At 38.0% G+C, this 27,206-nt stretch overlaps 3 protein-coding genes across 4 annotated transcripts in view; 2 read left to right on the forward strand and 1 right to left on the reverse strand.

Annotated features, from left to right (window-relative positions):
• LOC125188589 (endonuclease III homolog 1, chloroplastic-like) overlaps positions 1-17,021 on the forward strand; it is a 20,790-nt gene extending 3,769 nt beyond the window's left edge. Inside the window, exons 9-10 of the mRNA XM_048085528.1 lie at positions 11,595-11,678; positions 16,865-17,021. Coding sequence (XP_047941485.1) covers positions 11,595-11,678; positions 16,865-16,990 — 210 coding nt within the window. The 3' untranslated portion in view covers positions 16,991-17,021. The remainder of the gene's footprint in view (positions 1-11,594; positions 11,679-16,864) is intronic.
• On the forward strand, positions 11-1,309 carry LOC125188591. Of its 2 annotated transcripts, XM_048085533.1 has the most exons (6): positions 11-83; positions 179-280; positions 391-447; positions 558-699; positions 827-908; positions 1,123-1,309. In XM_048085533.1, exons 3-6 carry the CDS (start codon positions 416-418, stop codon positions 1,167-1,169), a joined length of 303 nt encoding a protein of 100 aa, XP_047941490.1. In that variant the 5' UTR covers positions 11-83; positions 179-280; positions 391-415; the 3' UTR covers positions 1,170-1,309. The 2 variants fall into 2 exon arrangements, 1 of the variants encoding a protein (XP_047941490.1); XR_007170762.1 differs by lacking the exon at positions 827-908.
• On the reverse strand, positions 7,518-25,277 carry LOC125188587 (receptor-like protein EIX1). The gene is made up of 4 exons (XM_048085525.1): positions 25,226-25,277; positions 24,968-24,999; positions 17,101-19,826; positions 7,518-7,791 (listed from the first exon to the last, which is right to left on the reverse strand). The coding sequence occupies exon 3, from the start codon at positions 19,554-19,556 to the stop codon at positions 17,109-17,111; it is 2,448 nt and encodes an 815-aa protein (XP_047941482.1). The 5' UTR covers positions 19,557-19,826; positions 24,968-24,999; positions 25,226-25,277; the 3' UTR covers positions 7,518-7,791; positions 17,101-17,108.
• Between the last annotated feature and the right edge of the window lie 1,929 nt (positions 25,278-27,206).

A 27,206-nucleotide genomic window follows, 5' to 3' on the forward strand; every position in this document is an offset into this window, starting at 1 on the left:
TTACTGCCTCAGTGGTACAAGAAAAACATACTACTCCAGATCTTCTTCATCTTTGGAAAATACCCACTGGTTTAATTCTTGAGGTACATTTTTAGTGCTCTTGATTATACATGTTTGAATATGTCTACTAGTATCCGTGTGTTAAGTACTTCATACTAATCCTTTGATCAATGTGAAGAAATTTACTGTCTCGTCCATACAAGTGCTAGTGTTACAAGAAAAACATACTACTTCAGATCTTCTTCATTTCTGGAAAATACCCAATGGTTTCATTCTTGAGGTACATTTTAGATCATGATTATACACGTTTGGATATTTATTTAGGCTAAAACAACCTGCATTTTATAGGTTGATTATTTAGTAACTGGGATCACATCTTCGCACGTGCAGATGATTTGCTAGCTCACAACACAATATGGCAATGATGGTGATGGAGATCGTTGAGAGGTATGAATTATTTGACATTACATTGATTTTGCATGAACTGTTAAATTGTATTTTTTGCATATATATGAGTAGTTATTATTAAAAATTGAATATGAGAGCTTTGTGGGTAGTGGGAACAGATATATTTTTGTTGAGGAAACTCCATCACAATATGGTGGACTAAGCAAAGGAGACTTTGAAGCAGCTGATAGTGTGAATGAGATTATTGTGAAACCTTCAACTCAACACATTGTTGAATTTTCTAGCAATCAGGTGAGCATTTTTTTTTTCAGTTTAAATAGTTTATTGAAATAAAAGTTCCTGATATAGTACTACTATATGTTTTATCTGAAATTGCCTTGTGATTTGAAAAATTATATGTTGGCTGAGTTTTTGGAAGCACGGAAGAAAAGTCGGTTGTTGGATGGATGCTTTGCATTCGCAAAAGTATTGGAGTGTTGTTTTTTTTTCAGCTATACTTGGTATGTTTCTATTTGCTGCATGGCGATCTTGTGACCTCTGGATTTCATGTAATTTCCAGTGGCTTCTATTTTTCTTCAAAAACTATAGGATCAATTATAGTCATACATTTAGCCATGTTAAGGAGTTAACATAGATCAGAAGCACCTTTACACTTTAAACCCTTTGCTTTTCTATATTGTGCTAATTGATCATCCTCTGTTTTTTGTTTTGCAGTGGAGTTGCTGGTTATATTGAATCAGAAGACAAATAGATTGTTGTAATCTTATTTGAACTGCTACGACTAAGTACATGACATTGATTACATATTTACATGTAAGAAATTGTAATTCATTATTTTAGCTTTCACTACCAACTAGAACAAAAATGTGACTGAGATAATCTGTTCAATATTTTTTTCCAACTGTTTTTCTCCCTCGTGTTAGCAAAAACCTATACATTTGTCGACAACTAGGGTCGCGTTAGGGAGTACTAATTTAGGGATATTACCTTAGATTGGAATATCATCTTAGGGTAGTGTTAAAATTAGAATTTAGGGACGCTTTTCTTAAAAGTGTCTCTAATTTGTATTTAGGGACACTTTTTAATAGTGTCTCTAAGTTGATTTTTTAAGGTTGCTTTTTAAAAAGCGTCTCAAAATTATTTCACCGACGCTTACATTTTGCGTCCTTATCTTGTTTTGGCACACCACCACTAAGGACGCTTTTTAAAGCGTCGGTGATATATTTAACAACATAAATTAGCGTCCCTAACTTAATAAAAAAGTGTCTTTAGATGTTACTTTTGTTGTAGTGAGTATTGTAACTGTGCCAAGCTCGTGGGTATATTCTCCATAGGAGTAGTTTCGATAACCGTGTGAACTCCTTTTAAAGAGACACCTAGTCTATCGTCCACATCAACGAAAAATGAGCATGAATAATTGCACATATGATGTAGAGTTAACATCATCTCCTAATTTATTTTTTACACCTTCTTGTAAATATGGGTGGTATGTCCCATATTAAATGAAAGCGGACACAAGAACATAAATGATACTACGGTCTTGGTCGTTCAGCCTCAACACTTCACACGGCAGCTGCTGTCCCGTCTTTGAATCTGCCCCAACCAGCAACCATTGTCGCAAAGCAGCCCCACCAAGACTACCAACCGCCACCAACGCTGCCCATATCAGATCGCTAGCCACAGCAGCCGAGTCCTCCACCGCCCTTGGAGCTGCTGCCCTACTCCGCTCCAGGACCTTCTCAGCCCTTGCAACCGCTGCCAGAGACAACTCCATTGTTGGCTTCTAATCGTCTTCCACAAGTTTCTGTCCCGAGCTCAAGGTCAAAGGAGCGGCAAACGAATCTGCAAAATGTTGATGAGTATGGTTTGATAAATAAAGTTGTGCCTTGTTCTCATGATGTTGTGGGAGAGAAGAACATTGTTGAAGATAAATGGAAAGAAAATGTGATGGGACCGAAGGGTTTAGTGGGGAGTAAAGATGAGGAAGACAGTGATATATTTAGGATGATCAAAGTAATCATTTTGCGCGCATTCGATCCTGGTATATGTGTCAGTTTTAGCAAACGAAAGTAGGGGTTTCTTGCTATGCGGATGGAAAAATCGGATTTACGTGAGAGAGAGAAAGAGCTGCCACTAGAAGGAGTTATCAAGTGCTTGTTTACCGCCGCAGAAACCTTTCGCATCGAGCTACACATGCTTGCCAAACATGTTGTCTTCACTAATGCTCAGAAATTTAATGGGGATGATGAAGGGAAACACTCAGCTGCTCGGTGTGTATTTGATCCAGGAGGAGATAATTCGCTAAAGCTTCTTCTTTCAACTCTTCATGGCTTCGTGGTTTCCACCTTGAGGACAAGGTGGATTTTAACCGTGGGGGAGTTGATACGATCCCATATCATATCTTTAGAAATCACAATTATTTAGTTATATTTTGATTTACCATATCTTTTTTATATTTGTTCAGGTATTTGTTTCTAGTATTCTAGTCTTACAAATAGAAGATATTGTATTCATTCATTCAACCAATTAATGAATTATTATTTCTCCCCAAAGATAAGTATGTTTTCCAATCCTAATTTGGATTCCCTCCGCCGATCTCGATTGGACGCCGGAGTATTCTATTAGCCGCCTAGTTATCGCGTTGCCCGACGGGAGGAACCCGCGCACAACTCGAAACTATTATTTCCGCCGACCCGACGAAGGGCGAAACACTTTTCGATCGCTGTAAACACGCTGCAGATCGCAGTTAATGAGAAGGTCCTTAACACAATCCAACATCATAATCACCATTATTAAGTTGGAGGTTGATGACATGGCCAGTGGTATTGCTGCATTCAACACCATGCCATTAGCAGCATTTAAGATTCTTAGCCAAATTGAGAGAATTTAAGATTGGCATTTTCTCCCAACAGTTGGGAACCTCTCCTGCCAACTGATTATTAGAGAGGTCAAGCAAACTAAGCTTATGTTGGAATAAAAATAATTAAACTTGGATTTTGTAGTAAAATTATCTAGATATGGTAAATATCTAGATATATGAAGAATTATCTAGATATTAGCAGACATTAAAATATCTAGATATTTTAGGAGAATTATTTAGATTATAGATATTTTGTAGAATTCTCTAGAATTAGTATGTATTAAAATATATAGATATTTTAGTAGAATTCCCTAGAATGTTAGGAAATATCTAGATTTTTATGGAGAAAAAATCTAGATATAAAATATTATAGATTCTAGTAGAGAATTCTAGAAAATGAAGTGAATGCCTATAAATAGGGGAGAGTTGTAACATTTTGTACAAGTTGAAAAGTTGAAGATTGAGAAATAAAGTATTCTTAGTTTTCCCACATCACCTCTCGTAAACCATTTCCTATATATTTCACACATTCTCCTCCCAAATATTTCCTCCAAACTAAATTACTTCTCCAAAATATATCCTATATATTTCCAACAGCTTACCATGGTGAGTTTTGCAAATAGATGAAATTGAACCGGAGAACATATTCACACTTAACTGAATAGTTGTACTATTGGCATGAAATGATCGAATTGGAGCTGAGATACTATTGTTACTAAGATCTATGTTCGGGATGGGAAGCGTACCACTAATCCGATTGTCAAAAAGATATAAGGTGTTTAATAGAGGGGATACATTCCACAACCATGTTGGGACTTCATCTGCTATATTAGCTCTAGAGAGATCAAGAAATGCTAAATTTGTCTGAGTTTGAATCCATTTTGGGAAAGATGGGCCCACATTGCATCCTGCTAACTGTAGAGCATTCAACTAAAATGTTGGACTCCAATCAGGAGCAAATTGTAATGATAATAGATTCAATGATAAATCTAGTTTCTTTAACTTGTTGAGCTTGATGAGAAGGGATTCAGAGACTATGCCGGTCAACGAATTATTAGAAAGATCTAGAACACGAAGCTCGGAGAGTTGGCCAATACTTAGAGGAATGGAGTCAGTGAAGTTGTTGCCCCCTAAGTACACTTTTGTCAATGCAGAAAATGCTCTCAGGTCCGGCAATGATCCACTAAGTTTATTATGACCTAAGTCCAAAAGTTGGAGTGATTTCAATATTCCTTTCTCGGATATATTTCCAAACAACTCGTCGAGATTATTAGACAGATTTCCTCAAAAGGAAAGAGATGTAGAAGAAGAATTAACAAAAGTTGGAGCTAGAGTTGTGCCTATGTTACAATAGTCCAAGTACAATTCATGAAGGGAGTGAAGTCTAAGGATATGTTGGAGCCAGTTTGTATGACTCAAGTCGATTAGTCTCAAATCAAGATGAGACAACAAAGAGAGACTTGAAAGCCACTTGAGTTTCTCAATCCTCAAAGAGTTAATTGGGAGAGCAAGTGATCTCAATCCCAGAAAAGTTAGAATCTATGAGATACAGCCTACAGGTGTTGTAATTGTCTCGTGGAACCAATGAATTTTGGGATTGGATTGCCTCCAAAATCCATTCATCTTCTCTTCTCTTATTTTCTCTCTATCAAATATGGATCCCTTTCCAAACTCAAACAGTGCCAACGACGGTGTGCCGATGTTCGACGGTAAAGACAGCGCCCGTTGGCCCTCGGCCACGTAAACTATAGGGTTGAGACTCTTAGGATCTGTAGGGTACTGTTAAGGGTCTCCTTCCCTCAACGAAGAACACTCGTTTGGTCACGTACGAAACACAGACAAATCCGGCGCCCTACACAGAGGGTCGGCGGTTCTCTCTCTCGACTGGCGCCGAGGCTCCCTCTGTCGGCAGTTAAAATAGGGTTGTTGTATTATGCAAATAACTTGGGCAAATACTTCTTCATTAATTGAGGAACGAAATTAATGAAAGCCCTATTTATAACCTCTAAGGACCCTAGGGTTGGTTCGACCTAAACGGGAAAGAAAACCGGACGGAGCTTATAAAATGCTCAATTAAAATAGTTTAGCAAAAATAAAAAGAGATAAAAAAATACTTAAAGTCAACCACAAAAATAAATAAAATTAAAATACTAACTACTCCTCTCTGTCGCCATCCTACTTGGCGACGTAGTCTTGGAGACGGTCCGGCGGCTTCAGCTGGTCCCTTGGCCGGAGCTGTCTCCCCCACCGGCACCTCCTCTTCTGGCTCTATCACTGGTTCCTCTTCGCGCAGATCCTCACCCACGTCCTCCTCCGAGGTTGGTATCTGCATGTCTTCCGTTATTGGGTTGGTAGCGTTCGTAACAGGTACACCTTTGATTCAGAGTCTGATTTCGATACGTTCTTCAACACCGACTCCTGTATGTGTGCGTAGGTGTGTATGACTGTGTGTGCAGGTGGGGGCTGTGTGTGTGTGCAGGGGTGGTTGTGGGTGTGTGTGTAGCCGTGTAGGTGTGTGTGACTCTGCGTGTGTGTGGGAATGTGTAGGTGTGTGTCGTTTGTGTGTCTAGGTGTGTGTATGTGTAGGGGTGTAGGTGTGTGTGTGCAGGGGTGTGTGTGACTGCATGTGCAGGGGGGATGACTGTGTGTATGTGGTACGTGTGTGTGTGACCGTGTGTGCTGGTGTGTGTAGGGGATGCTGTGTGTGCGTAGGTGTGTGTGTGTGTGTGTGTGCAGGGGTGTGTGTAGGTGTGTGCAGGGGTGTGTGTGACTATGTGCAGGGGTGTGTGTGCAACTATGTGTGTATGTGGTGTGTGTGACTGTGTGAATGTGGTGTGTGTGCATGGGTGGTTGTGGGTGTGTGTGTAGCCGTGTAGGTGTGTGTGTGTGCAGGGGTGTAGGTGTGTGTGTGCAGGGGTGTGTGTTTGTGTGTGTGGTGTGTGTGACTGTATGTGCAGGGGGGATGACTGTGTGTATGTGGTACATGTGTGTGTGTGACTGTGTGTGCTGGTGTGTGTAGGGGATGTTGTGTGTGCGTAGGTGTGTGTGTGTGTGTGTGTGCAGGGGTGTGTGTAGGTGTGTGTAGGTGTGTGCAGGGGTGTGTGTGACTATGTGCAGGGGTGTGTGTGCAACTATGTGTGTATGTGGTGTGTGTGACTGAATGTGGTGTGTGTGCATGGGTGGTTGTGGGTGTGTGTGTAGCCGTGTAGGTGTGTGTGTGTGTGCTGGGGTGTAGGTGTGTGTGTGCAGGGGTGTGTGTGTTTGTGTGTGTGGTGTGTGTGACTGTATGTGCAGGGGGGTGATTGGGGAGTGACTGTGTGTATGTGGTACGTGTGTGTGTGACTGTGTGTGCTGGTGTGTAGGTGTGTGTCGTGTGTGTGTGTGTGTGCAGGGATGTGTGTAGGTGTGTGTGTGTGTGCAGGGATGTGTGTAGGTGTGTGTCGTGTGTGTGTGTGTGCAGGGGTGTGTGTGCGACTCTGTGTGTATGTGGTGTGTGTGCAGGGGTGTGTGTGACTATGTGAATGTGGTGTGTGTGCTGAGGTGTTTGTGACTGTGTGTGCAGGTGTGTGTGTGGTGTGTGTGGGTGTGTTGCTGTGTGTCTACGTGTGTGTGTACGTGTGAAAGTGCAATTCTATTATTTCTTGAAATTCCAATTATCTTCTTTACATATGGAATTCAAATTGTGGAATTGGGAATTGTAATTCAATTCCAAATCCAAATATTTTGTGGTGCTGAAAGTACAAAGACCCCATTCACAAAAATAGAGACATAAATTTTTACAAACTTAGCATATTTTGATTAGGAGATTAGCTAAGTAAATGAAAACAATTATTCTATACTAGTTCAAATCAAGTTCCCAAAGTAAATATAGCTTGTCCACCTCTATTCACAAACAAACAAAAAAAGATTGGATAATATCATGAAAAATTATTACTACTACTAATCATACTATTACGGGAAGAAAAATAAATAAATAAAAATCAAAATACTTAAGCATGGTTTAATGCAACTCCTTGCTCTAAAATTTTTAATCTAAACACATGTATATAACTGAAATTATACATGCCCCATGGGTAAATAATTTAGTAAAAATATTTTTGTTAAACAAAAAAATGGTAAAAGTGAGTAAAATTACCTGTGTATTTCAGTTTCTTCTCAATTTGGATACAAATATAGCAATCCTCACATAGAACCAATCTCCAACTGAATCAAACAAGTTGAAAAATGAAATTCTCCATGGTTTCTTGAGTATGAAACAACCAACAACTCCCCAAAATCCAAATATAAAACCAAAGGCATTCTATAATATAACATCATGATAACAAAAAGTAGGAAAAACACTTTATTTGACAATAAAGTACACACACTATTACATCATCACTAATCATAATACATTACCAACACTCATAAAATGTACTAGGAAATTAAAGCACTTAAACCAGGGACTATAATTAAAGGTACCAAAACTATTCATAAGCAATAGTTGTTCCTTCTTCTTGTTCCATCTACCAGCTTGTCCACCTCTATTCACAAACAAAGAAATAATATCTTGTAAAAATTAAAAAATAACAAATTATACATTCAATTGCTAAATCATATTGTAATAATCAAGCAATGGTTTAGTACAATTTCATTTCCCTAAACTTTTCAACCGAACACATGAATATATAGCATATCAAAGTCTTTACCAATGGGTATAAATCATTAAATATTTACCTACATGCTACAAGTATATCTCTTATGTGTGGATTAACATATACAGTATATTTCTTTTAATCAAATGAAAATGGAAAATTAAAGTAAAAGTTAAAGTAAAATTACTTGGTATTTCAGCTTCTGCTCAATTTGGACATAGATATAGCAATCCTCACATAGAACATATATAGTTAAACACATGAAATGGTTAAAACATACTATAGCATTTATTTATAGGTATAATATGTCAATAAAGTTATCACTTGTATAGGATAAACATATATAGTTAAACAAATGAAATGGTTAAAATTGAATTGAAGTGTAGTATAATTACCTGGTAGTATTTCAGTTTCTTCTCAATTTGGACACAAATATAGCAATCCTCACATAGAACCAATCTCCAATGGCATCAAACAAGTTGAAGAATGCAATTCTCCATGATTTCTTCAGTATGAAAGTACCAACAACTCCCCAAAATCCAAATATAAAACCAAAGCCCATTGATATGCCAACTTCTTGCATAAAAGAGAGGCTGATGTCTTTCTCATTCGCGTTTCCCCCTGAATTAGTGGTGGGTGGCTTCAAGATATCTTCGGGGCACAACGCGAGAGGGGGCCCACAAAGTCCATCATTCTCAGCATAAGCAGATGCATTGAAGCTCTGAAGTTGAGTACTCGTTGGAATTTTTCCAGACAAATTGTTGTTCGACAAATCAAGAACAGCCAAGTACTGTAATTGTGCCAAGCTTGTGGGTATTTTTCCAGACAATTGATTGTTTGATAGATCAAGACATTCTAACATCTCCATCTCACCAATATCTGGAATTATACTTCCTGTGAAACTATTCGATGACAGGTTCAAGGAAATCAATCCCCTCATACTGGAAAATGATTGTGGAATGCTTCCAGACAATCTATTGCTTGAAAGATCAATGAGTTTGAGAAGTATGAGATGTTTCCTGTATTCCGATTCCTGACCTTTCCATTGAATTGATGAATACTCAAAGTACTTTACAACATTCTCGTTTGGAAGATTATCATTGTAATAGAAAGAGTAAAAATACCCGAGATACGTATATGGTGGATCCTTTTTAGCCATGGAAGTAAAACTGTTGAAGCAATCAGGTATTTTCCCAGACAAGTTGTTTTTGGACAAGTCCAGAATTCGAATACCAGTAAGATTGCATATCTCAACAGGAATACCACCATGCAATTTATTTCTGGCAAGATTTAGAAATCTCAGTTTATATACTTCGCCAAGCCAAATAGGGATATCTCCTGTTAACTCATTCTCAGCAACATCCACTAAACACAAGTTTTGGCAACGTCTCAAAGTGGAAGGAAACTCTCCAGATAAACTATTACCCCGCAACTGTAGTGCAACAAGCTCGTGTAAAGACCCCAAAGAGCGAGGAATTTCACCCCAAAACCTGTTGTTAGCCACATTGAGAAATGCCATGTTTGGCATTTTCTTCCAGCAGTTGGGAAGCTCTCCTAGCAACTGATTATTGGAGAGGTCAAGGACACTAAGCTGATTATGGCGAGTTTTGCAAATAGATGAAATTGAACCAGAGAACATATTTCCACTCAATAGAATAGTTTCAGCATTGGCATAAAATAATGGAATAGGACCTGAGATATTATTGTTACTAAGATCTATGTGTCTGATGGAAGTGGATGAGAGATTGGGAATAGTACCAATAATTTGATTGTCAGAAAGAAATAAGGCCTCTAATGAAGGAGATACACTCCACAACCATGTTGGGACTTCATCTATTATATAAGCTCTAGAGAGATCAAGGTATGAGAAATTTCTCTGAGTTTGAATCCATTTTGGGAAAGATGGGCCCACATTGCATCCTGCTAACAATATAACATCCAACTGAAAAGTTGGAATCCAATTAGGAGCAAAATGCAATATCAATGAATTGAAGGATAAACCTAGTTTCTTTAACTTTCCGAGCTTGTTGAAGTGGGATTCTGAGACTACGCCATTCAACGAATTACTAGAAAGATCTAGAATCTGAAGCTCAGAGAGCTGACCAATACTTAGAGGAATGGATCCTGTGAAATTGTTTGTCCCAAGGTACACTTCTGTCAATGATGCAGAAAATGCTCTCAGGTCCGGCACAGATCCATTGAGTTCATTTTGAGCCAAGTCCAGAATTTGGAGCGATTTCAATATTCCTTTGGCGGATGTATTTCCAAACAACTCATCAATGTTTCCCCTTAAGTCATTTCTATAAAGGACTAAGACGCACAAATGACTTAGATTGAGCAAGGATTTTGGGATTTGACCTTCAAGCGTGTTATTAGAAAGATCAAGATACTCTATAAGCACCAATTTCTCTATGAGTGCGTCAGGAATTGGGCCTCCTAAAGCATTATGTGAAACGTCTAGTTCTACTAGAGCTCTGCTTATGTTAGATAACGATTGGAATGAGGAAGAAGTGAGCTTATTATCTGACAAAGAAATGATAGAAAGTGACGTAGAAGAAGAATTAACAGATGGTCCCACTAGAGCTGTGCTTATGTTACAAGAGTTCAAGTGCAATTCATGGAGGGAGTGAAGGCTCAGGATATGCTGCAGCCAGTTAGTTTGACTCAAGTCGATTTGACTCAAACTAAGATAAGACAACAAAGAGAGACTTGAAAGCCAATCGAGATTCTCAATCCTCAAAGAGTTATGCGAGAGCGCAAGTGATTGCAGGTTGGTAAGGTTCCCTATCTGAGGAGGAACAATCCCACCAAAGTTAGATTCACGGAGAAACAAGTGTTGTAACTGTTTCATGGAACCAATGAATTTTGGGATTGGATTGCCTCCAAAATCATTCCAACTGAGGTCAAGATAGTTTAAATGATGCAACTCAAGCAAGGAAGAACCAACCTCACCTTGCAATACACCATCATAGTAAGTAGTATTAAGTTGGAGGGCGATGACGTGGTCAGTGGTGTTGCTGCACTCAACACCATACCATTTGCAGCATTCGTCGCTTTCCCACGAGGAGAGAAATCCGTCGTCATTGATGAGGCCACGGACGGACGAAAAAGAAAAAATGGGACATTTAATAGTGGACGGAGGGAGTATTAACCAATGAGTTGGTTTATTAAAAGGCGATATTTTATCCCAAGTAGTGTGGTCGAGTGAGACTCGTCCATCCTTAAGTAAATTGTAAGGAGATCGATCCCTGCCTTTGGGTATGAAGCAGCTTTAAATCCTTGGGTCAGTTGTCCCATCCTTCGAGGTGCTTACAAATTAACACGGAGAATAGTTGTTGGATACGTCGATGGATACCCTTGGTAGTTAAAAAAAAAAAAAGACGACCATCCCTACTATGAACCACTCAGGCCATGAAAATCGTAAAACTCCATTAAATTCGGCATTTGGTGTTTGTAATGACAAATTCAACGTGTCTGAGCTATGTTTAGTGGATCCGTTGCTAACCCTCGGATATCAATTGCCGAAGTCTGTGCACCACAAGAGATGGTTTTGTGATCATATTGCTAGTCAATATTTTCCATCAATTGCTAGTCACTCTAAAGATCGGCACTAAGCAGGTATCATTCATTCATGCCGGGAAATGTCCTTTTGTCGTGTCTCTTGAGTTTCACCCTTGTTTTTTTTTCGTTAGAGAACTTCAACGCCCGAGCAGACCAGAGAATCTTTGCAGCTATGGCTACCCAAGGAAGAATGGGTTCCCATCAATCCTCTTCTGGTATGTTTTGTTGGCTACTGCATTTCTTTGATTATTCACTTGCTGCGTGATGCCATCATTTCACAATTGAACAAGAAAACTATATCATATAAAATCATGCAAAGATTTTCGCTCGAAGCATATTTACTAATTAAAATTAAGCTGCGCTACGTTGTATAGATCCTCATTAAATTGAATGCCTCCACTTTAGGGTTCATTGTTCGAAACTATGCAAATTTTATCCACAATTCATTCCGGACAACCTACTTTGTTTCATTAGTAAAGTAGTATTATCTGAGCATGTTTTCGGTATTGTTGAAAATAGGTAGGTTTCGGGCAGACTGTGTGCACTCCTCTTAGACCGCGTTGTGGGATATGCAAGATAACTGATTATTGCCCGTCGGCCTTCAAAGAGACACCTAGCCCGTTGTCCACACCGACCAAAAAATGGACATTGATGGAGTAGTTGCACTAAGGATGTAGGCTTTTATGTGACTCAATTGTTTTGTTGGGCCTTCTTGTAATTGTATGTTGTGAATGAGAAGGTAATGTAGAGTTAAAACCCTAGTAAATAGCCTTTACCTTTTGATTGTCTATTTGTAAGGCTACCATCAATTTCTCAACTGTGTTTGAATAGTTAAATTAGGAATTTCTTGTATTTTGGGACTGGCCTTAGCTTGTTGGTGACATGGAATTGCTGACTTTCTGTAAGTTTTATTTCAACACCATCAATACTTATTAATAAACGGTAGGACATTAAAACACATACATCATGGACTATAATTGAGGTCCCAAAAACTATTCATAAGCAATAGTTGTTGTTCCTTTCTTCTTGTACAATCTACCAGCTTGTCCATCTCTATTCACAAAGAAAGAAATGATATCTTATGTGTGGATAAACATTTTTGTTTTAAGCAAATAAAAATTGAAAAGTTGAAGTAGAGTGTAGTATAATTACCTGCTATTTCAGCCTCTTCTCAATTTGGACACAAATATAGCAGTCCTCACATAGAACCAATCTCCAACATCTTCGTTGAAGAATGCAATTCTCCATGATTTCTTCAGTACGAAAGTACCAACAACTCCCCAAAATCCAAATATAAAACCAAAGCCCATTGATATGCCAACTTCTTGCATAAATGAGAGGCTGATGCCTTTCTCATCCGCGTTTCCCCCTGGATTAGTGGTGGGTGGCTTCAAGACATCTTCGTTACACAGCGCGAGAGGGGCCCCACAAAGTCCATCATTCTCAGCATATGCAGATGCATTGAAGCTCTGAAGTTGAGTACTCGTGGGAATTTTTCCAGTTAAACTATTGTTCGACACATTAAGAACACTCAAGTATTGTAATTGTGCCAAGCTCGTGGGTATTTCCCCAGACAATTGATTGTCCGATAGATCAAGACATTCTAACATCTCCATTTCACCAATATCTGGAATTATATTTCCCGTGAAACTATTCGATGATAAGTTCAAGGAAATCAATCCCTTCATATTGGAAAATGAACGGGGAATGTTTCCACTCAATCTATTGCTTGAAAAATCAATGAGTTTGAGAAGTTGGAGATTTTTCCTGTATTCCGATTCTTGACCCTTCCATTGAATTGACGAAAACTCGTAGTGCGTTACAATAATCATCACATTACCATTATAATAGGTCGCGAAATAGTAATTTGGAGAAATCGAATTAGTTGGTATATTCTTTTGGGCCAGAGAAGTAAAATTGTTGAAGCAATCAGGTATATTCCCATCCAAGTTGTTTTTGGACAAGTCCAAAATTCGAATACTTGTAAGATTGCATATCTCAACAGGAATACTACCATGCAATTTGTTTTTGCCAAGGTTTAGATTTTCTATTTTATACAATTCACCAAACCAAGTCGGGATATCCCCTGTTAACTCATTTTCTGCAACATCAACTAAGAGCAATTCTTTGCAACTTCTCAAAGTGGAAGGAAACTCTCCCGATAGACTATTACCACGCAACTGCAGTGCACCGAGGCCTGATACAGACCCTAAAGAGCGAGGAATTTCACCCCAAAAATGGTTGTTAGCCAAATTGAGAGAATATAAGGTTGGCATTTTCTCCCAACAGTTGGGAATCTCTCCTGCCAACTGATTATTAGAGAGGTCGAGCAAACGAAGCTTACTATGGTGAGTTTTGCAAATAGATGAAATTGAACCGGAGAACATATTTCCACTTAACTGAATAGTTTCACTATTGGCATGAAATGATGGAATCGGACCTGAGATACTATTGTTACTAAGATCTATGTTCCGGATGGAAGTGTTTGAGAGATTCGGAAGTCGTACCGGTAATTTGATTGTCAAAAAGATATAAGGTGTCTAATATAGGGGACACACTCCACAACCATGTTGGGACTTCATCTGCTATATTAGCTCTAGAGAGATCAAGAAATACTAAATTTCTCTGAGTTTGAATCCATTTTGGGAAAGATGACCCCACATTGCATCCAGCTAACAATATAGCATCCAACTGAAAAGTTGGACTCCAATTAGGAGCAAAATGCAAGATCAATAATGAATTGAAGGATAAGTCTAGTTTCTTCAACTTGTCGAGCTTGTCGAAGTGGGATTCTGAGACTATGCCATTCAAAGAATTAATAGAAAGATCTAGAACCTGAAGCTCAGAGAGTTGGCCTATACTTAGAGGAATGGAGCCTGTGAAGTTGTTTCCCCCAAGGTACACTTCTGTCAATGCAGAAAATGCTCTCAGGTCTGGCAATGATCCATTGAATTTATTATGAGCCAAGTCCAGAATTTGGAGTGATTCCAACATTCCTTTCTCGGAAGTACTATTTACAAACAACTCATCAAGGTTTCCTCTTAACTCATTTTCATAAAGGACTAAGATGCACAAACGACTCAAATTCCACAGAGCTTTTGGGATTTGACCTTCAAGCGTGTTATTAGAAAGATCAAGATACTCTATAAGCACCAATCTCTCTATGAGTGCGTCAGGAATTGGGCCTCCTAAAGCATTCCCTGAAATGTCTAGATGAACTAGAGCTCTGCTTATGTTAGATAACGATTGGAATGAGGAAGAAGTGAGCTTATTATCTGACAAAGAAATGATAGAAAGAGATGTAGAAGAAGAATTAACAGATGGTCCCACTAGAGTTGTGCCTCCTATGTTACAAGAGTCCAAGTGCAATTCATGGAGGGAGTGAAGGCTCAGGATATGCTGCAGCCAGTTAGTTTGACTCAAGTCGATTTGACTCAAACTAAGATAAGACAACAAAGAGAGACTTGTAAGCCAATCGAGATTCTCAATCCTCAAAGAGTTGTATGAGAGATCAAGTGATCTCAACTGGGTAAGGTTCCCTATCTGAGGAGGAACAATCCCACCAAAGTTAGAACCACTGAGAAACAAGTGTTGTAACTGTTTCATGGAACCAATGAATTTTGGGATTGGATTGCCTCCAAAATCGTTCCAACTGAGGTCAAGATAGTTTAAATGATGCAACTCAAGCAATGAAGAACCAACCTCACCTTGCAATCCACCATCATAATCACCATTATTGAGTTGGAGGTTGATCACATGGCCAGTGGTATTGCTGCACTCAACACCATGCCATTTGCAGCATTCGTTGCTTCGCCATGACGAGAGAAAGCCATAGTCATCGATGAGGCCATTCTTGAAGCTTAGAAGAGCTTCTCGCTCCCTCTCGATGCAGGCATCAACTCCTGAAAGAAAGACAAAGAAAAGAGCAACAAAAAGAAATTTGATTGATATTCTTTTATCAGAAATCATTGTTTAGTGTGATGATGGTGATCGATGATGAAAAATCTCAATTAAGTTGGGGTTAAAATAGGCCAACACATCTCTGTTGATTCACTTTACAAATTCTGAGTTTCACACTAAAAGTATTGACAATTATAAGTTTATAACCCATGGAATTCTTGCAAATGGAAAACGACAATAGGTGAAACACATGTCTCGTGTATCATATTGCGAATTCCGGTTGTCTCAGTTTCACACTAAGCGTGTCACTTACAAAAAAAAATAGTAACATCATCACTAATCAAAATACATTATCAACGTTCATAAAATCTAATAGTAGAATATGAATATAATGAGTTAGTGTAATATGAGGTCTACCTAATTAAAATGGGGAAAATGGTAAGTGTTTCTTTAATGGCGAAATGGTCCGAAATGTCAAAATGTGTCAGATTTTGGCGGACGGATGGAGCATGGAGTAAGTATTATTTTTCTCACAAACGTGTGTTCTCTTAACTCACTGCTTTTGGTTTGATTGAAACCGTGCTCTCTCAGTACTTGACAAATTAGAAAGGCGACTCGCAAGTCAACATAAATGACAAATTTGCTAAATTAAGTCAAGCAAGACTAATTGTAGAAATTGTCTTACTATAATTATAGAAGAGAAATTCTGTAAACAAATAGAAATCTACATGCTTAAATTAAGTTTTCAATGCTGTTCTTGCTAATTTCTTTGTGGATGTGGGATTTAAGAAGAAAATTTCAACAATTTTTTCTCTTTAATAAATTTAGATTTCAAGTACCTTCTCCTTTGAATACATAAACAAAGAGGCCATGTAATTTTGTTTTGTGCTTATATATCAGTCCTTTACATTTTACTTGATTTTTATTTTGTTCGATCGCACAGAGACATAGACGTTGGTTGATTTTCACCATATCCACCCCAGCACTCCAATTTATAGATATAATGTGGATATTCACATTGTATGAATAATAATTTTTTTATGAAGTTGAGCTTTATTTTCTTAAGTTAATTGCATAATTTTGGCACGTAAATGATACTAGTATGGAGCCATGTGATGCTTGGCTTTATTTTATATATATATAAGAGAATGTCTTTTTAATTTTATTTTAACTCTTTTCTGGGCTACATTTGACACAAAATGTATTAAATTGAGGCCTTTATATATATGAGGAAATGTATTACTTGGGCCAGCACCATTTTTCTAATACTTACTTGCAAGTATTTAAAACAACTGCATTAACAGGTTAAATGAACCATACCAATTGCTAAATCTTCAAATTTCAAGAAGTTAATTTTAAATTCATTTATTAGCAAGCTCATTAAATCATCACTTTTACATTATTAAACAAATATTTGCATATTAGATGATATTTAAAAGTATATAGGAGTATTATATGAGCATGTTTTCGGTATTGTTGAAAATAGGTAGGTTTCGGGCAGACTGTGTGCACTCCTCTTAGACCGCGTTGTGGGATATGCAAGATAAGTGATTATTGCCCGTCGGCCTTCAAAGAGACACCTAGCCCGTTGTCCACACCGACGAAAAAACGAGCATTGGTAGAGTAGTTGCACTAAGGATTAAGGTTACTCAATTGTTTTGTTGCACCTTCTTGCAATTGTATGTTGTGAAAACAAATGGAAATGGTTAAAAGTGAAGTAAAATTTAGTATAGTTACCTAGCATTTCAGCATCTTCTCATTTTTGACACAAATATAGCGATCCTCACATAGAACCAATCTCCAACATCATCAAAGAAGTTGAAGAATGCAATTCTCCACGATTTCTTCAGTACGAAGGTACCAACCACTCCCCAAAATCCAAATATAAAACCAAAGCCCATTGATATGGCCACTTCTTGCATAAAAGAGTGGCTGCCGCCTTTCTTATTCACGTTTTCCCCCGGATTAGTGGTGGACGGCCTCAAGCTATCGCCGGGGCACAACGCTAGTGGGAGGCCACAGAGTCCCTTGTTCTTGGCGTAAGAAGATGCTTTGAAGCTCTGGAGTTGAGTACTTGGTGGAATTTTTCCGGACAAATTGTTGTTCGACAAATCAAGAACAGCCAAGTAGTGTAATTGTGCCAAGCTTGTGGGTATTTTCCCAGACAATTGATTGTTTGATAGATCAAGACTTTCTAACATTCCCATCTCACCAATATTTGGAATTATACTTCCTGTGAAACTATTCGATGATAGGTTCAAGGAAATTAATCCCCTCATACTGGAAAATGATTGAGGAATGCTTCCACTCAATTTATTGCTTGAAAAATCAACGAGTTTGAGAAGCGCGAGATTTTTCCTATTTTCTGATTTCTGGCCCTTCCACTGAATTAACAAAGACTCAAAGTACCTTACGATAACAACATTTGGAAGATCATCATTGTATTTGACACGAGTAAGATAACTTGTACGCATAATATCAGCCGGCGTATTGATTTGAGCCAATGAAGTAAAATTGCTGAAACAATCTGGAATCTTCCCAAACAAGTTGTTTCTGGACAAGTCCAGAATTTGAATATGAGTAAGATTGCATATCTCAAAAGGAATACTACCATGCAATTTGTTTCTGCCAAGGTTTAGAAATGTCATTTTATACATTTCACCAAACCAAGTAGGGATGTCTCCTGTTAACTCATTCTCTGCAACATCAAATAACTGCAAACTATGGCAACTTCTCAAAGTGGAAGGAAACTCTCCAGATAAACTATTACCTCGCAACTGCAGTGCAGTGAGGTTGTGTAAAGACCCCAAAGAGTGAGGAATTTCACCCCAAAACCTGTTGTTAGCCAAATGGAGAATATTCAAGTTTGGCATTTTCTCCCAGCAGTTGGGAATCTCTCCAGACAACTCGTTATTGGAGAGGTCAAGGGCACCAAGCTGATCATGGCGAGTTTTGCAAATAGATGAGATTGAACCAGAGAACATATTTCCACTCAGCTGAACAATAATAGTATTGGCATAGAGTAATGGAATAGGTCCTGAGATACTATTGTTACTAAGATCTAAAAGTGTGATGGAAGTGGATGAGAGATTGGGAATAGTGCCACTAATTTGATTGCTGGAAAGAAATAAGCTCACTAACAAAGGTGAAATGCTCCACAACCATGTTGGCGCTTCACCTATTATACCAGCATTAGAGAGATCAAGAACTGAGAAATTTCTCTGAGTTTGAATCCATTTTGGGAAAGATGGGCCCACATTGCATCCTGCTAACAATATAAAATCCAACTGAAAAGTTGGAATCCAATTAGGAGCAAAATGCAATATCAATGAATTGAAGGATAAATCTAGTTCCTTCAACTTGCCAACCTTGTCGAAGTGGGATTCTGAGACTACGCCATTCAAAGAATTAGTAGAAAGATCTAGAACCTGAAGTTCAGAGAGTTGGCCTATACTTAGAGGAATGGAGCCTGTGAAGTTGTTTCCACCAAGGTATACTTCCGTCAATGCAGAAAATGCTCTCAGGTCCGGCACAGATCCATGGAGTTCATTTTCAGCCAAGTCCACAATCTGGAGCGATTTCAATATTCCTTTGGCAGGTTTACTTCCGAACAACTCTTCAAGGTTTCCTCTTAAGTTATTTTTATAAAGGACTAAGACGCACAGATGACTTAGATTGAGCAAGGATTTTGGGATTTGACCTTCAAGCGTGTTATTAGAAAGATCAAGATACTCTATAAGCACCAATCTCTCTATGAGTGCGTCAGGAATTGGGCCTCCTAAAGCATTCCCTGAAATGTCTAGATGAACTAGAGCTCTGCTTATGTTAGATAACGATGGGAATGAGGAAGAAGTGAGCTTATTATCTGACAAAGAAACGATAGAAAGTGACGTAGAAGAAGAATTAGTAGATGGTTCCACTAGAGCTGTGCTTATGTTACAAGAGTTCAATTGCAATTCATGGAGGGAGTGAAGGCTCAGGATATGCTGCAGCCAGTTAGTTTGACTCAAGTCGATTTGGCTCAAACTAAGAAAAGACAACAAAGAGAGACTTGAAAGCCAATCGAGATTCTCAATCCTCAAAGTGTTTTCTGAGAGATCAAGTGAGCGTAGGTTGGTAAGGTTCCCTATCTGAGGAGGAACAATCCCACCAAAGTTACAACTCCCGAGATACAAGTGTTGTAACTGTTTCATGGAACCAATGAATTTTGGGATTGGATTGCCTCCAAAATCATTGTAACTGAGGTCAAGATAGTTTAAATGATGCAACTCAAGCAAGGAAGAACCAACCTCACCTTGCAATACACCATCATAGTAAGTAGTATTAAGTTGGAGGGCGATGACGTGGTCAGTGGTGTTGCTGCACTCAACACCATACCATTTGCAGCATTCGTCGCTTTCCCACGAGGAGAGAAATCCGTCGTCATTGATGAGGCCATTCTTGAAGCTTAGAAGAGCTTCTCTTTCCCTCTCTATGCAGTGACCTACTTTTTTATATTGATTTTATAATGAAATGTAAGTGAAGTGAGTTAGTGGAATGTTGGACTTACTTATACTATTTATGGTAAAAATAAAGTGTGAGTACTCTTATTGCGGGACGAATCAAAATTTTATATATATGTCTAGTGGGAATGGGGGTTTCATTTTTATATGTTAAGTGTAATGAGTTGAATGCTTCTTTAAATGGCGGATGGTTCAAAATGTCAAAATGTATCTGGTTTTGGCGGAGGTAGTATCAGTATTATTTTTCTCACAAACGTGTTCTCTTAAACCCTTGTTCTCACCGCCTCGTCACTGCTTGTGATGTTGTGATCGAAACCGTGCTCTCTTTCCTTAACAAATTTGAAAGGCGACTCGCAAGTCAACATAAAAGACAAATTTGCCAAATAAGTCAAGCAAAACTAATTTGTAGATATTGTCTTATAATTATAGAAGAGAATTCTCTAACAAATAGAAATCTACGCTTCTAAAATAAGTTATATATTTCAACGTTGTTCATGATAATTTCTTTGTGGATGTGGATTTGAGAACATCTACAATGGCTATGTTTTCGTCCAGAAGATCTCTCGTCCGCGACGTCGTGTTTAGTCCGGCCATTGCAGGACGACGGACGAGCGGCTGGCCCGAAAGTTCGATCGCAGATGAAGCGTCGCCCGATTCTTGTCCGTCGCCTTGTCCGCCCGTTGCAGGCCGATGAACGAGGGTGGAGGAAGACAATGCACGCGTTTTTCCTTTTTCAAACATTATATATACTCCCTCAATCCAAATTTTCTCTCACAATCACAATCACAATCCATTCCTCTTCTTTTTCTCCTCTCTTGATCAAATATGGATACCAGAAATTTCCCAAACTCGAACAGTGCCAACGACGGTATGCCGATGGTGACGGCGGCGCCCATTGGCCCGGCCACGAAAACTATAGGGTCGAGACTCCTGGATCTGTAGGGTACACCTTTGATTTGGAGTCTGAGTTTGATCCGTTCTTCAACACCGACTCCTACCGGGTCGAGGAGATGGAGCCGAGTTGTGTGCAACCCACAACCTATTGGTTGGAGGGGAAATTTAAAATACACATCCTATAAAATTGTCTAGATCCTCATTAAATTGAATGCCTCCACTTTAGGGTTCATTGTTCGAAACTATGCAAATTTTATCCACAATTCATTCCGGACAACCTACTTTGTTTCATTAGTAAAGTAGTATTATCTGAGCATGTTTTCGGTATTGTTGAAAATAGGTAGGTTTCGGGCAGACTGTGTGCACTCCTCTTAGACCGCGTTGTGGGATATGCAAGATAACTGATTATTGCCCATCGGCCTTCAAAGAGACACGTAGCCCGTCTTCCACACCGACCAAAAAACGACCATTCTTAGAGTAGTTGCATGCACCAAGGATATGTAGACTTATATGTCACTCAATTGTTTTGTTGGGCTTCTTGCAATTGTATAAGCCGGGGAAGAAAAAACTGTGGAAGAAGAACTCGAAAGCCTCCATGGGGAAACCAGAAGGAGGTGGCCAATGGAAGAGCGAGCCAGCAACAGTAGCTGGGCTCATCTGGTTGCCGAGAAGGCGAGACGTCAATAAGACAGCCCGACAAGCTAGCCCTATATCCGGAGATAAAATCCGTATTCAAGAAATGTCCGGCCGAGGGGGAGATTAAGGCATGCGACCAGACGATTCCCCTATCTTAACAATGGAGAGAGACGCTCCACAACCAGCATCCAATCCCTGAGCCAGTTTCTATCGCCGCAGACAGCCTCAAAATCAGGAGAGGAGAGTACTGATTCCGGTTCAGTTGATGATGCAGAGAAGATGGAGTTGTCGGTTTGTCCGCTCGAGGGGGAGAGAATTATGCGACCGAACAGTTCCTCTCCAAACCTATCTTGGCCGTGTAGGCCAAAGATGACCGCGCCGGTGAGAGAAGAAAAGGCTGCAGAAGCTCAGCCTAAGTGAATGTGAAGGTAATGTAGAGTTAAAACTTAAAACCCTAGTAAATAGCCTTTACCTTTTGAATATTGTGTATTTGTAAGGCTACCATCAATTTCTCAACTGTGTTTGAATGGTTAAATCAGGAATTTCTCTTATCATGGGAGTTGCTGAATTATGTAAGTTTAATTTCAACAGCTTATTTCATATTGTTTGCCGTAGTATACAAAAATTCATTTCTAGAGAAATAAATAGACACCAAAATAAAGTTAACAAATGAAAGACTGAAAACAAAGTGAAAGTACAAAGACCCCATTCACAAAAATAGAGAAAGAAATTTTTACGAACTTAGCATATTTTGACTAGGAGATTAGCTAAGTAAATGAAAACAATTATTCTATACTTCAAATCAAGTTCCCAAAGTAAATATAGCTTGTCCACCTCTATTCACAAACGAACAAAAATACTTAAGCATGGTTTAATGCAACTCCTTGCTCTAAACTTTTTAATCTAAACACATAAAAATAAAAAAATACTTAAGCATGGTTTAATGCAACTCCTTGCTCTAAAATTTTTAATCTAAACACATGTATATAACTGAAATTATACATGCCCCATGGGTAAATAATTTAGTAAAAATATTTTTGTTAAACAAAAAAATGGTAAAAGTGAGTAAAATTACCTGTGTATTTCAGTTTCTTCTCAATTTGGATACAAATATAGCAATCCTCACATAGAACCAATCTGCAACTGAATCAAACAAGTTGAAAAATGAAATTCTCCATGGTTTCTTGAGTATGAAACAACCAACAACTCCCCAAAATCCAAATATAAAACCAAAGGCATTCTATAATATAACATCATGATAACAAAAAGTAGGAAAAACACTTTATTTGACAATAAAGTACACACACTATTACATCATCACTAATCATAATACATTACCAACACTCATAAAATGTACTAGGAAATTAAAGCACTTAAACCAGGGACTATAATTAAAGGTACCAAAACTATTCATAAGCAATAGTTGTTCCTTCTTCTTGTTCCATCTACCAGCTTGTCCACCTCTATTCACAAACAAAGAAATAATATCTTGTAAAAATTAAAAAATAACAAATTATACATTCAATTGCTAAATCATATTGTAATAATCAAGCAATGGTTTAGTACAATTTCATTTCCCTAAACTTTTCAACCGAACACACATATATATAGCATATCAAAGTCTTTACCAATGGGTATAAATCATTAAATATTTACCTACATGCTACAAGTATATCTCTTATGTGTGGATTAACATATACAGTATATTTCTTTTAATCAAATGAAAATGGAAAATTAAAGTAAAAGTTAAAGTAAAATTACTTGGTATTTCAACTTCTGCTTAATTTGGACATAGATATAGCAATCCTCACATAGAACCTATTGCTTGAAAAATCAATGAGTTTGAGAAGTACGAGATTTTTCATGTATTCCGATTCTTGACCCTTCCATTGAATTGACGAAAACTCAAAGTACTTTACAACATTCTCGTTTGGAAGATTATCATTGTAATAGAAAGAGTAATAATGCCCCAGATGCGTAAATGGTGAATCCTTTTTAGCCATGGAAGTAAAACTGTTGAAGCAATCAGGTATTTTCCCAGACAAGTTGTTATTGGACAAGTCCAGAATTCGAATACCAGTAAGATTGCATATCTCAACAGGAATACCACCATGCAATTTATTTCTGGCAAGATTTAAAAATCTCAGTTTGTATACATTTCGCCAAGCCAAATAGGGATCATCTCCTGTTAACTCATTCTCTTGCAACATCAACATAATCACAAGTTTTGGCAACGTCTCAAAGTGGAAGGAAACTCTCCAGATAAACTATTACCACGCAACTGTAGTGCACATAGAGGTCGTGTAAAGACCCCAAAGGAAATTTCTCTGAGTTTGAATCCATTTTGGGAAAGAGGGGCCCACATTGCATCCTGCTAACAATATAACATCCAACTGAAAAGTTGGAACCCAATTAGGAGCAAAATGCAATATCAATGAATTGAAGGATAAACCTAGTTTCTTTAACTTTCTGAGCTTGTTGAAGTGGGATTCTGAGACTACGCCATTCAACGAATTACTAGTAAGATCTAGAATCTGAAGCTCAGAGAGCTGACCAATACTTAGAGGAATGGATCCTGTGAAATTGTTTGTCCCAAGGTACACTTCTGTCAATGATGCAGAAAATGCTCTCAGGTCCGGCACAGATCCATGCAGTTCATTTTCAGCCAAGTCCAGAATCTGGAGCGATTTCAATATTCCTTTGGCAGGTTTACTTCCGAACAACTCTTCAAGGTTTCCTCTTAAGTTATTTTTATAAAGGACTAAGACGCACAGATGACTTAGATTCCACAGAGCTTTTGGGATTTGACCTTCAAGCATGTTATTAGAAAGATCAAGATACTCTATAAGCACCAATCTCTCTATGAGTGCGTCAGGAATTGGGCCTCCTAAAGCATTCCCTGAAATGTCTAGATGAACTAGAGCTCTGCTTATGTTAGATAACGATTGGAATGAGGAAGAAGTGAGCTTATTATCTGACAAAGAAACGATAGAAAGTGACGTAGAAGAAGAATTAACAGATGGTCCCACTAGAGCTGTGCTTATGTTACAAGAGTTCAAGTGCAAATCATGGAGGGAGTGAAAGCTCAGGATATGCTGCAGCCAGTTTGTATGGCTCAAGTCAATCTGACTCAAACTAAGATAAGACAACAACGAGAGACTTGAAAGCCAATCTAAATTTTTAATCCTCAAAGAGTTGTACGAGAGTGAAAGTGAGCGTAGGTTGGTAAGGTTCCCTATCTGAGGAGGAACAATCCCACCAAAGTTAGATTCACGGAGAAACAAGTGTTGTAACTGTTTCATGGAACCAATGAATTTTGGGATTGGATTGCCTCCAAAATCATTCCAACTGAGGTCAAGATAGTTTAAATGATGCAACTCAAGCAAGGAAGAACCAACCTCACCTTGCAATCCAACATCATAATCACCATTATTAAGTTGGAGGTTGATGACATGGCCAGTGGTATTGCTGCATTCAACACCATGCCATTTGCAGCATTCGTCGGTTTGCCATGACGAGAGAATACCATAGTCATCGATGAGGCCACTCTTGAAGCTTAGAAGAGCTTCTCTCTCCCTCTCTATGCATCTCACTTCTGCGTCTCCTGAAACGAACACACAGACAAGAACAACAACAAGAAATTTGATTGCCATTCTTTTATCAGAAATCATACTCTCTATATTGATTAATGGAAGTGATGTGTATTTGTGAAATACTTCGATACCTCAACTGTAACGCTTTAAAAGGATCAAATAATAATACATTTTCAAACATAATTCCAAGTTTTAGACGACTTGAAAGGGAAAACATGAAAGTGAAACACCACTGACTAGTTTTATCATTCCAAGTTGTAGACGACTTCAGACGACTTCTGCATCTCAAGTTTTAGACGACTTGATTACCGTATAATACTCCATTAGTCCTCCAAAAAAATAAACTAGCGTTTTAGGTTAGTCTCCCAAAATTAGACAAAGTTTAAATAAGGAAAGTTTTCAACAAGTAATAACTCTACACATCATTTATAATGTAGACCTCATAATCCATTAACACTCATTCCTACTACCTTTTTTCCTATCTCTCTAATTTTTCTAATCTCATCTCTCTCTTACTTTACCAAATTGCATATTAAAATCCTTATCATTTACAAATTTATCTATTTCTTTCAAGACGGAGGGAGTAATCAAATTGTTATCCAAATAGTGTTAGCCCACGCGCTAAGTACGGCACATAATATTTTTTTTCTATTAATTAGACACCGTGAGTAAACTAAATAAAATAAAAAATAACATCATTACATAAGATTAAAAAATAAAAAAATATAAAAAAATACTCCCTCCGTTTCGCCTAATTTTTAATTATAAAGAATGGCTGCACTTACTTAAGAAACGACCGTATATGATTTTAATTTAAAGTTGTATTTAAAATGAATCATTATCAGTCAACGTTGGAATTTTGGACGTTGTTGAAAAGTAGTCAAATTAAATACTCAAATTATTTGAAAAGTAATAGCTATAGGTAGAAAGTAGTTATTTCATAAAGACTCAAATTGATCCTATAGCTTATAAATATTTCAGAATAAAGATAAAATTTATAAATATCTAAAAAACTAAAACTCGCCTTTTATATATGTATAAATATATATTTTTAAGCAAATAAGATATATTAACAAATGACATTTAAAGTGAAGTGGTTTCTTAAAAGGTGATATTTTAATCCAAGGAGTGCAGTTGAGTGAAACTTGTCCATCCTTAACCAAATTGTAAAGAGATCGGTCCCTTCCTTTGGGTATGAAATAACTTTAAATGTTTGGACCAGCTATCTGATCCATCGAGGTGCATACAAATCAGCGCGGAAATTGTTGTTGAGTCCGTCAGTGGATACTTTGGTAAACAAAAAAAAGAATATATTTTATACCTCAAGCACAAGTATAACACACTTTCATACCTCACAACAAAAAAGAGTTATTAACAATGGCGATTTCAAGTGGAGTCAGTTGTTCACCCTCGGATATCAATTGCCGAAGACTATGCACCACACGAGATGGTTTTGTGATCATATTGCTAATCAATATATTATTTTCCATCAATTGCTAGAATTGACGTACAGTAGGGTTTGTCCATCCATCACAAGACAATTTCTTCTTGTTTGCTTTCGAATTTAATTTCGCAATAAATATTTAAATATTTGAACTAGGCCACTGGTCAATCACAGCTGTAATGATTTTCCTCACTAGTTGTGGACGTGTGAGGATGTGATTCTGCCTCTGCCTATGAGAGGATAGACTTTCCTAACAAATTGGGTTTTTAGTTTCCACATGGCACAGCCACGAATCGCCCAAGGCATACCAGAGAATCTTTCCAGCTCAACTTTGGTTGAATTGAAACAAAATAAATTGGACATAAATAAATAGAATATAATAGAATGAAAAAAATGATTTTGGAATAGATTATTTATAGATAAAGATTTTAAATATTAAAAAAAATAATAATAAAAAATTCGAACGGTGGCTGCCTCTCAGTGAATGCGGCTCATGGCCGTCCATCCCCCTGCGCCGCGCCTGCCCTTGTCCACAATAGTAGGGAGTTGCGGCGCCGCCGCGGGCTCCCTATTGTGGACACTCTTAACAACTACTCTTCCTCCGTCCGCCATTTATAGTCTCATTTTGACTTGGTACGAGTTTTAAAAATTTATTTGACTTTGTGAAAAAAAAATGAAGATATAAGTTAGTTTAAATTGGTTTTGTAATAGAATGGAGTGTAATGATTTAGTTGAATGGTGGATCCACTTATCTAAAATGGAGAAAAGCAAATG

This window comes from Salvia hispanica, chromosome 5 (assembly GCF_023119035.1).
Source record: "Salvia hispanica cultivar TCC Black 2014 chromosome 5, UniMelb_Shisp_WGS_1.0, whole genome shotgun sequence".
Taxonomy (NCBI): Eukaryota; Viridiplantae; Streptophyta; class Magnoliopsida; order Lamiales; family Lamiaceae; genus Salvia; species Salvia hispanica.

Excerpts from the sequence above, each read along its gene's own strand:
- LOC125188587 (XM_048085525.1), bottom strand. The coding sequence starts at position 19,556 with ATGAAACAGTTACAACACTTGTATCTCGGGAGTTGTAACTTTGGTGGG.
- LOC125188591 (XM_048085533.1), top strand. The coding sequence starts at position 416 with ATGGCAATGATGGTGATGGAGATCGTTGAGAG. Across the intron at positions 448-557 it reads GTGATGGAGATCGTTGAGAG|TGGGAACAGATATATTTTTG; the intron begins GTATGAATTATT and ends CTTTGTGGGTAG. Across the intron at positions 909-1,122 it reads TTTTTTTTCAGCTATACTTG|TGGAGTTGCTGGTTATATTG; the intron begins GTATGTTTCTAT and ends TTTGTTTTGCAG.